Source organism: Bombyx mori, chromosome 14 (assembly GCF_030269925.1).
Source record: "Bombyx mori chromosome 14, ASM3026992v2".
Taxonomy (NCBI): Eukaryota; Metazoa; Arthropoda; class Insecta; order Lepidoptera; family Bombycidae; genus Bombyx; species Bombyx mori.
In genome coordinates, this window is record NC_085120.1 from 8,021,338 (window position 1) to 8,038,435 (window position 17,098).

Here is a 17,098-nt window from a genome sequence, read left to right on the forward strand (position 1 = left end):
TTTAGTACCATTTATTCTGAGCTCTAAGTTAATTATGGCTATTTCTGCAGCGTAACAGCATACACAACTTCAAATTGCAATTGAGATCTCGATCTCTCATGGTGATGGTGGGATGGTGGCATTTATAGCGTTATCATGTCTATGGGCCTTGGTTGGCTCGTCTGTACATCTAGAGCAGGGACTCCCAAATTTATGTTGTCTACTGCCCACTTTGAGAATAAATTATTTTTCAGCGCCCCCATTTTTTCACATACCTAAAAACCACTATAGTGAGAGTTTAGTCGGTGTCTAAGAGTCCTCTTAGAAATCCTCTTAGAAATTACAAATCGCCTCCCAAGCTTCTGCACAACGCTCTAATTTTTTTCTGGGTCTATTACCACCCCCCTTTAGGCCTGCAGCGCCCCCAGGGAGGCGTTATCGCCCACTTTGGGAAAAACTGATCTAGAGCAAGACAAAAAAGGTTAATTAATTTTCATAGAGATAATTTGATATGTGTGTGTGTTTTGCAGTGACGTTGTTAACAAGGACCTTGGTTTGTCGGAGAGTGACGATGAAGTCGCCGCAGCAACGCACACTCTTGGACCGTGAGTATTTAACAAAGCTAATATAGTTTATTTATAACGTTACTTCTTGCTGAGTCAGTAACCGCTCACAGCACTCACGTACGGACAGAAAGACAGGATTAATTTTTTTCTCTGTTTTTATTTGATCACAGAAGTTTGAGAAGTTAAACTTCTTTGACGCAAAAGTAAGAGAGAAAGTAAGAGAGACATAAGTGTTTCAGTTCTTTTTTTGCTTTAGATTTCGTTACACAAGTACGTTGCAGACAAATTCGACTTTAAAAAAAAAACTTTAATATTCACAAACAAGCTGATTTAGTGCCATACACTTATCGATAAATTGATTGGGAAGGCTCACTTCAATCTGTGTAACGTAATAACTCAGTAAATGTCCAATACCAGGCCCATATCACCGATGGGATCGAACAGTCCGACTTCGGGCAGTTCGTCCCCATCCGACTCGGAGTCGGAGTCCTCGTCGACAGAGTCGAGCGTGTTGGCGGCCGCGACGACCCCCGCCACCTCGGAGCTCCCCGCGGCCCCCGCACAGAGCGACTCCTGGAGCCTTGTCAACTTCGCCCCTCCCCCCGCCCAACCCCCGGACAACAACTACGAAACGGGCAAGGAATTGAGACATGCCTTGGCCGATGTCAAGGGAAAGGTGAGTAATGTTAATATAAATAATTTGGTTTACAACAAAAGTAACGAGAAACATCTGTGGCTCAATTGATACGACTGTTACTCGACACATATGATAAGCTATATTTATTATATTTATAAGTGAATATGTACATACCTTTTTTTCCTACGTATTCGCGGGTGAGCTCACGGGTTCAACTTGAGAGAAATACATACCTACCTTACATAATGAGTACAAACGTATTTCACGACGAATGAATAATAACATCGTGTAATAACATTTATTTATTTTATTTATTTTTATTTATTTTTATACTTATTGTACACAAAAGAAAATACAATAAAAACAGATTTAAAGAATTCTAAATACTATGTACAAAGGCGAGCTTAACTCATTCATGAGTTTTCTTCCAGCAAACCATTATCAGAGAGAAATACGATGTATAAGAGGGGAATAGTGTACAATATAAGAGCTATTAAAGCATGATTTTTAACTAAGCATTAAAAAAATAATCTAACATTAAATGAAAAATACATATAAATAAAAATACATAAAACAATAACTTAAATACGATTAAAGTGACAGGAAATGTTTCTTCATTTGACTCTTAAAAACTTCTAGAGAGGAACTAGCACGAATAGGTTGAGGGAGAGAATTCCATAATCGCACTGCTTGTATTGTGAAAGAGCCACTATAGCGACTAGAGCTGTGTATGGGAGTTTTTAAAAGAAGAGAAGTGGCTTGTCGACTAACTTTGCCGTCAGGAATCAGATATTCAAAGCGTTCACGGAGATAGATAGGGGCATCAGGATTGTGAAGAATAGAATAGAGAAAAGAGAGAATGTGGCAATCTCGACGTCGCCTAATCGGCAGCCACCCCAGCTCAGCCCGGAAATCAGAGACATGGTCATACTTCCGGAGACCAAAAATGAAGCGGATGCACAAATTCTGCAGACGTTCGAGTTTATCTAAAAGCAATTCAGAAGCATCTAGAAAACAGATATCAGCATAATCGAGAAGAGGAATTAAAAGCGTTTGGGCAAGATAAATTTTAATGCGAAGAGGCAAGAATTTTTGAAGGCGTTTCAGAGACTGAAAGGAGTAAACTGTTTTTCTGCTTACTTCGGAAACGTGATTAATCCACGAGAGGTGACTGTCGATGTATAAACCTAGATTTTTGACACATTTCGAATACGCTATCGGAACGTTGTCGTAGAGGATGGGCGCTAACGAGCTGTAATCGAGAAGGCCGCACATATACCTACCACCAACAACATTCAATCCACAAAATAAATAAATTTGTATGATATCTGCTAATAGCGTACGCTGCTAGCCCTTCAAATATTTTTTTATTGCTTAGATGGATGGACGAGCTCACAGCCCACCTGGTGTTAAGTGGTTACTGGAGCCCATAGAAATCTACAACGTAAATGCGCCACCCACCTTGAGATACAAGTTCTAAGGTCGCAGTATGGTTACAGCGGCTACTTTTAAATCGAACCCACCCTTCAAACCGAAACGTATTACTGCTTCACGGTAGAAATAGGCAGGATGGTGGTACCTACCCGTGCGGACTCACAAGAGGTCCTACCACCAGTAATAAAGTACTACCAGCTTCCATATTTGTGTCACTTAATGTGTCACGGTCATTATGAAATACAAATTAGACTTCGCCTTTTTTCAATTTGGTTTAACTTGTGATGTCCTTGGACTCCAGCAACCTTTTAGGATCGTGATCGTCGTCCCGTATTTCGAAACTAAAAAAATCTGAATTGAAAAAATAAAATTTCCAGAAAGAAACATCCTGTAGTTTCTTCGAACAATCGTGGGTGACCGCGCAACGCCCTTTTACGCACTGTATTATTATTTTAGTACTTTCTAATGGATTATTGGATTTGGCTACCTAGAGAATATGATGCAATCGATTATATTTTTGAAAAATTTATTCAAGTATCAAAACTAAATGAGCCATGTAATAGAGGTACATAGTTTAAATTCCCCATTAAACTTTAACCGCCACGTAAAAAAATATATAGTCTGCTAAATTTCCTTCCCAGGTTTCAAGTTAACGCAACGAATTAATTTCCCACGAAATACATTATTATTCTGTTTAAAAAATCAATGGAAATCGTACACGTAATCGTAATTCAATCGGTATTAATTTTATAGCAACTAAGTCTCCCGCAGTCGAGAAACCATTTCACAGGTGTCGAGTTCCCAATGATAAACACTTCCCAGTACCCGGAGATCTTACTAAGCACAATTATCTGACCGATGGACCGACCGCTAAGTTATTAAGTCATTCGCGATACAGTTCGCCTCGGTAATAGGACGTTGAGGTTTCGGTATTTTTGCTTTTAACAATATTCGGCCGATAGTAGAGCATCTCGATTAGATTTCGAATCGTTCGATTTAGCACCGCCCAGATTAATCAAGTGATCGAAATTATACTATGGTTAGCACTGAAGCTGTCGCTGACCATAAGTGTATTAAAGTTTTGTCGAAAAAGAATTGGTATCGTTCTTTTTCCAATTTCAAAGATAATTCGGATTGTAAGATGTCAATGAAAGAAGAAGATAAACTGAAGTACGCTCTGTGGCGAGCAGTCGCCGGAATCAACGACAGCATTACCGATTCGTCAGAGGTTAAATACATAAATAAGTTTGTTCCTCTTCCTATTCGTACACTCTTGACAGAGTGGTCGTGGTCATGCATCAGTCGGATCCTGCGATACCGATGCTCTCGCGATGCGACGCCATTTGGCACGATGTTTCGCAGAGTGAGAGCAATCATTTATGTTGGAGTGAGTCACAGATTTTACGAGGTCGGTCCATCGTGTTGGAGATCGTCCGCAAGATCTTTTGCCCTCGACTTTCCCTTGCACCACCAACCGCTCAATGGAGTCCACATTACGAGTGTTAAGTTTGTATATCTGGTAATTGAGGGCCGTCATTGTAATGATAATTTTGATTTCAGAGTCCAATATCAGAGATGTCGGACTCGGAAACGTCGTCGCCCTCTCCCGGCGCCGGACGGCGGGCGCGGTCCCACACGAACAACAGGATGTCGGCCGCTTCAAGCGATGACGATACCCCTCATCATTCTTCGGTCAGTTTCATTTCGTACCTTTCAATATCTTAATAGCGCATTTAACTTGCCCTGTTTTCCTAACGCTAAAACAATATACCGAAATATAATTTAAGTTTTATAAACATATCGAATATTTGCAGACGTCACCACGCGTAACGGCGTCGGGGCCCCAGAAACGAGGGCGACCCCCAAAAACGCGAGGCTCCGACGAACGGCCTGCGAAGAAGAGACGCGGCCGTCCCCCTAAGGCACGCGCCCCCTCCCCCGCGGCTGGAGCATCGCCCGCCGCCGCTCCCTCCCCGCCCCCCGCCGCCCCGCCCGCGCCTGACAGCGACGTCGAGCCTGATCTGCCGCATCATCACCATGCACAGACAGACACCAAGACACACATTTTCCGCAGAGTTCGTATATGTTCATTAAATTGATTGCTATCGAATTTTATTAGTTACACTAAATATCTTTCAATTTAATCATTATCTTCTAGGTCTTCACCCCGAGAAAGGTTGAAGAAGGTGGAGGCAAGGGCGGTAAAGGAGGAAAGGGAAAGGGAAGCAAAGCTAAACCTCAAGTGACGATCATTGAAGCGACCGCGCCCGAGTGCTGCGCCGACGACGAGGAGCGGAGGCGGAGGGAGCGGTCCTGCGAGAGGAGACACGATGAGGCGCTCGCGAGAGTCTCCCCTCCGCGAGTCGTGGAGCCGCTGGCTCGCGTCCGGGACGAACGGTCTCCGTACCGAGCCGACAGACACCTACTCGACCGGCCGCTTAGCGAACGACTCGCAGACCGGCTCGCGGCCGAGCGGGCGGCCGACCGACATCGGGACCGGATATCCCGAGAGCGGACTCCCGTCGAGCGCGCCCCGCCCGAGCGACGCTCCCACGAGCGACTCTCCGATCGGACGGAGCTCGACCGGACCTCCGCCGAGCGTATCAACTCCGAGCGACAGGCGACCCGCGACCGATCCACGGAGCCGTCCATCCAGCCTCGGTTGTCAGCGGACAAATTACCGTACGACCGGCTGTCGGTCGAGAAGCCGACGCACGACCGACCGTCAACGGACCGAACGCACGACCGAATGCCAACGGACCGGACTCACGACCGGACGACAACGGACCGGACACACGACCGAACACCGACCGAGCGAACGTCGCACGAGCGGCTCGAGAAACCGTCCCGGATACCACCGAGTCGGATAGACCGGCTCACGGAGAGTAAAACATCAATAGAGCGGCTGGCGGAGAGCAAAACCGCGATAGAGATAAAGCCGGAGCCGGAACGCGTCACGGAGCGTGAGGTCAAGCGTGAGGTCCATCGCGAGGTGCAAGTGGAGCGAGTCGAGCGGTACGTGAAAGCTGAGGCTGACGTCGGCTCTGGACTCAAGCGGCCCTCCGAGGAGCTCTGTTCTAACGGTGAGCAGCACGACACATTCCTAAACCGGTCTCGAAATGGAGGCTCAATAAAGTAAGTTTTGTTTTCGAAGTCTTATCTATGGTATGCGTGTCGACAGTGGCTGAGCGGCGTCGGTCCCGGTACGTGGTCCGCATCCCGCTGAGCCGTCTGCGCATGGAGGTGGTCCGAGCGCTGAACCGTCCGCAGCCCCCCGTTAAACGGCTGCTCACTCCTCATGTCGAACAGGTAATCTATACATTAATACGTGAAGCAGAAACTTGTAGCCCTTTTTACGAAAATTATTAATATTAGATTAGATAGATTAGATATTAATTAATATCATTTGTCTATAGTGCAGTCTCTCAAATATTAAGTGTATGTATAATCTATGGTGCAACCTTCGCGAAATCTGTGATTATAGAAGTATAATAGTGTTTGACAATAGAACCAATAAGAATGTTCAAACTTATAATTTCAATTAATTAAAAATTTCGACTACTGCGGTGACCACTAGTATATATTTATTTATTAAAATAATTGCTTGTTTGTTCCCAGGGCGGCGAGGTGGCCAACAACCACGAGCGGTCCAGCACCGCCCCTGAACAAACTCCAATCTACTTCTCGTACTTCGAGAGACTTCCGGCCGACGCTCTCTCCGACGAGGAGAAGGATCACAAGTACGTCATCTATTTAATATCGATACAACACACAGACTATTATCATTATGATAAAACTAACTTATGATTTTTTTAAAAGTGATTTTATGACCTGGTAACTAGGACCTTTACGTCAAGTCTTATTTTAATTTTAACTATAACTTTTTTATATGATAAATGATATTATGAAATGAAATCAAATTGATTATTATGAAACATGGCATGAAATAAAATGAAATGAGATGATATGATATGGGATGAAGTATAATATCTGTAAAATGGTGGTCATTTACTGAGACTTTTTCAATGGACTTTTTGGAAGATCCCTAGAAGTTACGTTCAGCAACTTTGTTTCATTTTCCCACATTGGTGCACTTTCACAGATACTAAATAGTCAATAAACCACCGTGTTATTACACATTTAAACATGAAGAAACACTAATTAGACAAAATAAAACAAATCAAACAACTTCACTCCTCGCGTTCCCGCCAGAAAGCGGGAACGCCCGCCTCATTATTCTTATGAGTAAACCTTCCACAGATATTACTTAGTAGAAGCGAAGAGGCTCAGGAGCGCGGCGGAAGCGGAACAGGATCCATTGTCCCGAGTGATGCTGTACCTAGAGTCGGTTCTCTGTTTCGTCCTGACCGGTCGGGTCCTTGAGCTGGAGTCCGACACCAAAGGCGCCTTCACGATATACCGAGAGACAATCGAGTACATCAAATCGATACATTCGATGCCCCAGCGCTTCAGGGCCTCCCCTCACGATACATTCAACAAACTCGATATACTCAGGTTAGTGTTGTGCCCGGAAATCGATTTGCTGGAGCCGAATGATCGTAACATGAACACTGTACATTTTTTGAAAAATATATCGATACATAATACTAAATATCGATATTTTATTTTTCGCAGCCTCCGAGTACAGGCTCTGCTCTACCTGCGAATGTTCAAAATGTACAATCGTGAAGTCAAGGAATACAATAAGATAGTTCACGAATATCAGCAAAAGGTGAGTAAGGTAAATATATTGTTTGTATCATATAATATTATATATATTTTTATTTTAAATATTATTTAAGTACGTTCTAAGTACATATTATTTTTATTTAACATAAAATTATTTGTCAAACACTGAAAGCGAACAATTTTATTAATGACAGATGCTGATATTAAACATTTAATGGCTCATTGTTAATAGTTGCTTAAAAAAAGTATTGATATAAATTAAAATGAAAACTGCAAAATGTTAGAGACATCTGAAATCTTTGAATCGTATATAAACAATGAGTTTGTGGGAAATATAACTATGTGTTGTCATGCTTATTATTTTAAAAGTACCAATGGAGTAAATTAATATGTAATGCTATTTAAAAAAATGTACATTTGATTCTTGAATTCCTCTGTATTGATTCTGATGCAAGATCCCTTAATACAATAGAATGCGGATTTATTTAGAGAAATATGTTATTACCCTGACAAGGTCCGGATATTAGGGCAAAGTAATAAAATTGAAAAATTGTCATGGGTCTTTGATGTGTTTGCGAATTTCCAAGTTAATCGAATATCTTGAAGTTGGTGACAAATATTATATTCTTAGATTCCATTACACATATTAAGTTAATAAAAGCGTGGGAAAATAGTGAAAAACTGAAAAGTTCGCAAACATATTATTCTCAAAGTGAATCGACTCTTTGGTTTTTTTGTTCTCCTGTCGCAAACATACTTACGTTTCGTATAAACTTAAGTATCGACAACTGAATGCTTCGTGTTGTCGCACAGCCGGCGCTGGCGGAGTCGGTGTCGCCGCTGTCCCCGTCCCCCTCCCCCGCGGGGTCCGTGGGGTCGGTGGGGTCGGCCTCGTCCGGGTACTGCTCTCTCGCTCACTCCGTGCCCGCGCATGCGCACCAAGCGTTACTGCTGCTCACTAAGTACTACGCCTTCCTGTACGTGGCGCACGACCTGTGGGAGCAGGCCGACGGACTCTGCAGGCTCAGGGCGAACCAAGGTCGGTGCCGCTTCGCTTCCACGACCGACCAACATATCGGTTCTAGTCTGTAACTATACTTGAGATCTTAGAACTTATATCTCAAGGTGGGTGGCGCACTTATGTCGTAAATGTCTATGGGTTCCAGTAACCACTTAACACCAGGTGGGCTGTGAGCTCGTCCACCCATCAAAGCAACAAAATAAAAAAAATGTCTTGTGCAAAAATTTATTTAAATAATAGTATTATAATGATTTAGTTAATAGAAAGCGTTTGTTTTTTGTTTTTTCAGATCTTTTCATAGCGGTGGATCGGAAGTGCGGTCCTCTGTCTCTATCTTCGACGTTTAGGCACCTCGTCCAGTACGTGCGATATGCGATATCGCTGCTGAAGAACGCTCAGAGGGAGTGACTACACGCCTGCCGCCCCTTGTGTCGGCGCGCACATGTATGACGCACGAACAGACAATCGAACTCTCTGCTATATATGTACATATAGTGTATAAACAAAAATTAATAATAAAAAAAATATATAAAAACAGGAAACGTCAATGAAACAGATAGGTCGCTTGTTTCGTAAGTTGTAAAGTTTTTTACGTGATAAAATTTTAAAGTTTTACGATTCGGTACAAAGAGAGCAATAAATAATAAATAATAATACGTGTTGAACGTCTGTGTTGGCAATACTAAGTGTTATTATATGTGTTGTCATTTAATAATTATAATAATAATAATAATGCCAATAAAAGTTTTAAGAATTGTTGTATCACATTTTTTTTTTATTCGTATTATTTAACTTACACATGTGCAATGAACTGTCAAACAACATCACACGGTGCGTTTATGTATACATTTTTTTTTTTCGACGTCTTAATATTTGGTCAGACAAAGAAACGTTGGTGAATGAATTATTCGAATGAACACTGTGATAAGAAATCTATACATTTTGAATCTATCGATATCGATAATGAATTTGTATCGATTTTTTTATGCGAGACTACCCTCGCGTATTCACATCACTAAAGCAACGACTGTGATAACGTGTTATCGATATCGATAAATCGAACGCAACGGTCTGGACAAAATAATTTATATTCAATATCATTGTTTAAAAGTATCTATTTATTTTTAAAAACATATACATCACAAAATGAAAGTCAATTTGGAACAATTATCAGTATATTTTAGCTCGTACTCTTCTTTGAAATCCTATTGAGGTTAAAAGAATTCACGTGTCGATAGTACTCCCGGTCGCATAATAATCGATTAATAAACTATATATAATCGGAAACTCGCATTCGTAACTCCCCGAATATCTATGACCAATATGAATATTGTAAATCTGTAAATAAGCTTCGTTGCCTAGCAACGGATGACGTCGGACACCCACAGACTATAAATACGTGATAGTGTCATCATATCTTAAGCGTTTTTGTTTTGTAGTCGGTACCCGTACTGGTTCTTCGGGATCATTTATACAAGACAGTTCGAGCGTGGGCCAAATATCGAGTATATTCTTAATATCTTAACATGTAAGGGAACACTTTTAGAATTTCGCAAAAAGATTTTTCTCGTGTATTTTAATTGTTTTCGCTTCGATTTTAGCGCGTGAACGTAGCATTGTTTGTTTATATATTATTCGAGTAGTTTCCGCTTGACGAAGGCAGTCGTATCGTGTCGGGATTGTACCAAATTCAAACCCAATATAAAACGCTAATTGATGTTCGGAACGTAAGTTCAGATACAAATAGTTACAAATTCAAATGGATTTTTTTTTATCAACTCAAATCCGAAGAGGAATTGCTTGATTTACAATTTACATCACAGAACAAATTGTTCGAACAATGAAAACGTATGCATAAATATTTTTAACGTACACATACATATCAAATTATTTATTTATTTTACTTTCGTGGTCATCATATTTGATAAAAAAAAAATTTTTTTTTTCATATCTGTACTAAACTATTATTTTATCACAATCATTTACGTGTCTTGCTAGATTAAATTAAAATAAACAATATATTTAAAAATCGATTACCCTACTACATGATACTTTGATTATTATTTTTTAAATTAATGTGATTTAAATTAATTTCCAACGACAATAATACTCTGTTAGAAATGCTAGATTCTTCTTAAAAGCTAGATTCTTTTTAAAAAAATATATAATTAAAAATATGGTCGCGGTGCGGTCAGGCACCGACTCGTGTCGCACTGAATGACGAACAAAAACGCAAATCGTTTAATTCCATTTTTGTTTGAAATAATTATTAATATTTTAATTGCAATGTCCGGTGTGCGTGAGCGCGTCAATCCACCCGCAATATACTTTTCGCCATTCAAACAACAATATTATATCACTCGGTTGTACGATTCGTTTTTAAAAATAATAATTACGTTGTGATTGTAAATAAATATAATATAAACTAATTATATTATAGATTTTGTAATCGATATACATACGTGTTAGTGCCAGATAGGATTTTGTATGAATGTTTACAGTGAGACCGCGTTCGTTTTGATCGACAAATATAAATATATATATATATATATGAATGTCATCGATGCCTTGTAAATAATATTGAGTTAAGTAGTTTTCATTCGATTGTAATTATTATAGTATATCGTCGTTGCAAATTTGAAATCTCCTATGTGTAGTTTTTGAGAAAAAATAATAAAAATACCTCCTAAAAAAAAATATGTAAATTTTTTTTCAGCACATACGATATCTACTTAGATCTATAATAAAATGCAAACCGATACTTAAATTTTTTGTAAGATTGACGCGTAATAAATTTAAATATTGAGACAATATGCAAACATGAGAAACAGAAACATGGCCGCGAAATGACACATTGGAGATTTTAAATTTGCAACGACGATATATTTATTATATTTGTGTGTAAGGTTCGGCGAGCGATGTACGGGGCCTGGCGTGTGTGATTTATACGTGATTTATATTTTTTTAAATGTATCGTCGAGCTAGCAGCGTTCATTTAGTGTAGTGTAGCCTAATGTTAGTACCGTTACCGGCCGAGAGATGGCGCTGTTTTATTATTATATTATTTGTGTCCCATTAAGTCTACTTAAACGAATCGTATGGATTAATTATAACGTGTGAATCCGGACGTCAGAGAACGTCGAACGATATAGCAATAAAGAGAGCAATGAATAATAAATAGAAATTATATTATGTTGAAATGTTTACGTGAAAACGTGTGGGGCGGGTGTATGTTGTATTTGTTGTTAAGAATGTGGATAATAATTGTTAAGAGTGTTTTTCACGAAGCTTCCATATATGTATTTTTTTTTAAGATATGGATTTTTAAAACGATGATGATTCCAATGACGATTGAATTGTACTGAGCTTGTGATTTGACGTAATACCTTGAATGAATATATTATTATTATTTTTTAGGTAATTTTAGTTAATTATGAAATTGTCGTGTTGATTTTTGTTATTTTTTTTTTTTTGTTTTCATCATCATAATATTGTCATGGCTTGTTTTTTTTTTTTTTTGTAATATCAGTACAAAATGTTTACACGTTTTAATTGATCTATTTTACGTGTCCTATTCTTAATTAACATCGAAATTTAAAAAAATTAGTTTAATTTAAAATAATAATTATTATATTATTATATTGAAATCGGTACTTACCCGCACAAATATTTATTTCCTTTATTTATTGTTGTATTTATTTTCTCGAGCACCCGATGCGAAGTTTACTTAAGTTTATAAAAAAAATACCTACATCTTTTTTAAAGATCTGTCGATTATCTGTACTATACCGGATTGATCTAATTATATGCACACGTTGGCTTTACGTTTTATTGAATAAAAAAAAAAGACATTTTTTTTAGATTAAATTCAAAATTTATTTAATTTGTTTTCGTTAATTTTAAAACTTTTCGTTGTCATATTGTTTTGTTGCTTATTTAACTCGACCTTTAGAAATTTCCCGATTAACGATAGTTAGTTATGTACTAATACATTTTCTCCTAATTTTAAGGTGTATGTTTGCACAAAAAACTCGGTAATTAAGTTACCCATCTTATGTCCTCGCAAGAATCCTTCGAGTCCTTAAATCTCAATTTTTAAATTATTAAGCCCCAAAATTGAAACCAAATTTTGACATTATAAGAAGCACTCCCGAACGCCGCGGAGGTGTTTTTGATTTTAGAAAAATTGTAAAATATTGTTTTATTATTTTTCTTTTTTTTTTTTTTGTAATAGCATCTTGTGTTGATAGCGTGTATAATTTGTTTTATACTCGAGTTAAGATTAAGTATAAATTTGTTTTGCTCTTATTTTATTATTTGTGTAGCTGTACCTTATGTTATCAATGATAGAATACATTAATTTTATGTATCAACCATTTGTTTTTTTTTTCGTTTCCGCTTTTTTTTCCTTTTTTCGCCTCAATTTTCGTCAACTCACGTAATTAAATAAGATGTATTAGCGTAGTAGATATTGTCAATTCACAACGATCGACTATTGGATCAACACCAAGTACCTGCCTTCGAAGACACCCGATTAATTAAGTAGATAAAGATTGTATCCATAATAACAATCAAATGTGAGATTACTAGCTTCGATGATATTTTGAAAACGATGGAAACCGACGCGGTTATAGAAAATTATAAGCTTCAAATTTCACCTCCGTATATGAATTCAAATGGGTTGCGTAATTCGCGTATTACTCGCGTAACAAAGATCAAGTCTTTGAAAGGACTTGAGGTTTCCGAAAACGACAAGGGGAGAAAATCTATTAAAACACATGCAGTAAGCAATATTCATTTGCGAAGCTGGGCATGATTTTTTTTAAGAAATGCATATTACGTGAACGCGCTACCCAATAGCGCAAAATATCGCGTAGAAAGTTCCATTGCGTCAGTTCATTGAACCCGCGTGCATTGTAATTAGCATTACGGGCTATCGGATGCGTTTTCTCTGCTCTGTCCATAACTTTATATACAGGGTGCTGCAAAACTACCCGTAAAGCCGAAAGGAGGTCAAATAGGGCCTTATAACGAGTCCATTCACAATATTTAAGAACAGTAGTAACATTGGATAACATACCCCAAAAAAATAAAAAAATAAAAATTATTTTCACCGATGTGCAAACCCTATTTCAGTAAAATTAAACAGTAAACTACTCAGAATATACCTACATTTCTACTCGAAACAGTTGTAGGATATCGATTAGAAGATTTGAAATTGACAGCATATTTTTTTTCAACTTGACATTTTTTGAAGCCAGCACTTGAGTATCTTGTATTGAGGGAGCAAACATTTATGAATGAAAAATATAAAAAAACAATAAAGTAGACAATTATTAAGTAAAATAGGTACGTAGGCCTTTCTGTTAAATAATCTGGTTCCCTGACATGACAGCTTACTAGGGTTGACAAAATTTTTGGCTTATAAATTATATTTTTTTACGGGATATTTTGTAACACGTTGTATATCATTCTGGTGTACGTATATATGTCACTGAACTCCTCTTACACGGCTGGACTGAATTGAATAATTTTTTTTGTATGACTTTGGGTGGCGTCTTGGATGGCTTAGATTCATAAATCAGGCCGGCAGATGGCGTTGCAGTCGCTATCTAGGCTATTTATTTATACCGCAACTAAACGGCTGGATTGACTATTCAAGATTTTTTGTGTATGCATTCATTCATCCATTTCATTCATTTAGCGTATGCAGGACAACGTCTGTCGGGTCCGCTAGTCTATTTTATAATTTTGAAATAAATTATAAATATTATAACCAAAAAAACATCATCACGAGAATCGATTACGTCTGAAGGGAAATCCTTAGCTTCATCGATCCTGGCAAAGGCCGTGAGCGTTGCTGATCATTAACTATGAAGTGGATCGTAGGCTTGTATGCACTAGCTCACAGTGATGGTCAAATTCGGTTTCTTTAAACATTTGCTAACAGTTTATGCTTAGGGCTCATGGTATCGTTGAAAAGTTTGAGAGGTAGCATTCGAAATTTTACTTTTTTTATTCCTTAGATGGGTGGACGAGCTCACAGCCCATCTGGTGTTGAGTGGTTACTGGAGCTCATAGACATCTACAACGTAAATGCGCCATACACCTTGAGATATAAGTTCTAAGGTCTCAAGTATAGTTACAACGGCTGTCCCACCCTTCAAATCGAAACGCATTATGGCAGAAATAGGCAGGGCGGTGGTACCTACCCGTGCGGACTCACAAGAGGCCCTACCACCAGTACTTTTGGAAGCTTGTTAGTATATTGGGATTTCTTAATGTATGGATTAAGGGTGCGTTTCAGTCACTGGCTCGTTTCAACGCAAACCAATATGTCTAATAAGGCGGTAGTAAGGCCTTATCCTCGAAGCGAAGTACTAACTTTAACTAAAAGTTTCAGTAATTACATATTTTGTGAGTGGTAATGGATAACGCACAAAACTTACAGCCTGTTCAACAACAACGGTAATATTATTGTAATTCTTGGGCACACGTTATAATCCGCATTAGGTAATTTTTAATTCCACTATTTTCCTGAAACAACTCAGTAAACGTAATAAACATTCGCTGCTTAAATAATTTAAATGGAAATATTATATCTTACATAACAACAATAATAAATTCAATTTAACTCAACGTAAGCGTCGTAAATCTGTTTTACATTTGTTTAAATTTATTATCGTTAGCAAAAATCTAAATTAAAACGAATGCAATACGAATTGTAACACCAAGCGATTGAAAAATGAATAGATAGTATCAAACACCACTTACATTGTAACTAATTATCTATATTATTTATTTGTAGTGATTGTGATTGTGATCATTCGCGTAAGTAATTTTCGAACGTTGCAAGCTCGCATCTCGACGGTTCGTAATAAGTGCTCGAAAATAATGTAAATAAACTATGTTATTGAATAAAAAGAAATAAGTTTATATATATTGTGTGATAGACACGATAATTAAGGAGATTTTTAACGCGGGAACACCGCATCGCTTTTGTATACGATAGTATAATAATACTGTTTAGCTGACGCATAATATATTACGAAGTCCCTACCTCAAAGAGCTTTTGCGTGATATAAATACGCGTAGTGTCAGTTTTAGCGTGAAGTTTTATATTATGTCTAAAACTCGGCTCACAATTTTATTGCGAACAAAAAATAATTATGTATCGATTTATTCCTTGAAGAATCAACAAGAAATGTTTCATATAATGTTTTGCAAACGGCAACTGAAAGTTTTTGCAAATATATCCTTATTTGTTCTGTTTAATTCTAAATCTGCAATTCGTTCCTAAATGCAACTAGTATTTATACACGATTTAACAATCAGGCGACACTGAACACTCTAAGATCTTTTTAACTAAAATACGTTATCCAATGTGTGATTTATTAATTAAATTATCTTATCATGAACAATAAAATCTCATTTAGAATCTTTCTTACAGCGAATTCGTATTGATTAAAGTAAGCCTATTAATTATCATGCACTCAAAATCTGATTTCAGCGTTTTATTGATAAGGCCCGAATATTTAGCTTTACTAAAAAAAATATGTAATGATTCATTATAAATATTAAGTTTCTCAGTCGATCGTGAAAGCAAGTTACATAGAAAATAATATTATTCGCGTTCCCGTTGTTAATACTGAAATAATGTACAAAGTTTTTATTTTAACACTTCGTTCAATTCTGACGGAGAAAGTTTTATACCTAAGTAGCTTTAAAAACATAAGCGTAGAAATCATTTTATACTCATTCTTTTATACGAATAAAAGAGACACGAGGGCTTTTTTTTTCTAAGACATGAGACATTGCAAAATATCATTAATAAAATAGTTGTCACTTCAAGTCATGCATATCCGATATTTTTGCAATATACCTACATATATCTTGATTACTGCCTATTTAGAGATGCTCGTCTCTAGTGCACGGTGACGGCAACTGCGCTTTCGCAATGGCTAAGAGGGGGAGGGAATTGGAATCATTTATTTTAGAGGTAAATAAAGTTCAAAACGAATATTTAAATTGTGCCTTAGTGATTGACGGGTTAGCGTTTTATTTATATCGTTAACGTCGTAAATACGAAATGTATTTCAAATAACGTTCGCGACAAAATTTAATCTTTAACTTCGCATTAATCGAGAACAGTATTCGGCCGTTTTCCAATTACAACACAAGAGCGCATTATGCGGCATAATGCTCAACTAAGCTTCAGCATAATTCGGCATTGTGCGTCACTGAGTCGCATTATGCTCTGTAATTAACCATTACTTAATGGTAGTTTTTCAATTACAGAGCATAAAAAAAAAAAAAAACAGAGCATAATGCGCTCTTGTGCTGTAATTGGAAAACGGCCTTCAACAGCAGAGTAAACGCGTTGCACCTTCAGAGACTAAAACATCTTGTAGGCTATTTAGACTCTAAATTATTTCTGAATTGATGCAAAAAATAATAATAATAATAAGAAATAATAGTTTTCATTTTTATTGGATGTTGTGATTGAATTATATTTATACAATTTATATTTAACCGTAGTGATTAAATGTGGTAGTAATAATTTTTAAGTGTGGCAATAAATTCTAGTAGTACATTGCTTTATTACGGAATGTAATTACATAGATTACCTAGTTCTATGCTGTACACTGCTTACAATAATATACTTTATGTACGTAATTTTGAATTTGTTAAAAATACATATTATATTTTATATTAAACTGAGAAAACAATTAGTTGTGTAGTGAATTTTTCATTACATTTTCAAATGTATCT

General features: G+C 37.5%; 1 protein-coding gene across 7 annotated transcripts in view; it reads left to right on the forward strand.

Annotated features, from left to right (window-relative positions):
- The window catches only part of LOC119629496 (AF4/FMR2 family member 3), a 317,469-nt gene extending 304,770 nt beyond the window's left edge, over positions 1 to 12,699 (forward strand). For 4 of the 7 annotated variants that reach the window (XM_062672111.1, XM_038015465.1, XM_062672115.1 and 1 more), the window contains 11 exons: positions 510 to 584; positions 963 to 1,221; positions 4,177 to 4,308; positions 4,431 to 4,691; positions 4,775 to 5,699; positions 5,798 to 5,925; positions 6,235 to 6,356; positions 6,877 to 7,131; positions 7,252 to 7,357; positions 8,119 to 8,344; positions 8,616 to 12,699. In XM_062672111.1, the coding sequence (XP_062528095.1) occupies positions 510 to 584; positions 963 to 1,221; positions 4,177 to 4,308; positions 4,431 to 4,691; positions 4,775 to 5,699; positions 5,798 to 5,925; positions 6,235 to 6,356; positions 6,877 to 7,131; positions 7,252 to 7,357; positions 8,119 to 8,344; positions 8,616 to 8,734 (2,608 nt within the window). In that variant the 3' untranslated portion in view covers positions 8,735 to 12,699. The remainder of the gene's footprint in view (positions 1 to 509; positions 585 to 962; positions 1,222 to 4,176; positions 4,309 to 4,430; positions 4,692 to 4,774; positions 5,700 to 5,797; positions 5,926 to 6,234; positions 6,357 to 6,876; positions 7,132 to 7,251; positions 7,358 to 8,118; positions 8,345 to 8,615) is intronic. The other 3 variants (XM_062672112.1, XM_062672114.1, XM_062672113.1) reach the window with 1 other exon arrangement.
- Positions 12,700 to 17,098: the final 4,399 nt, after the last annotated feature.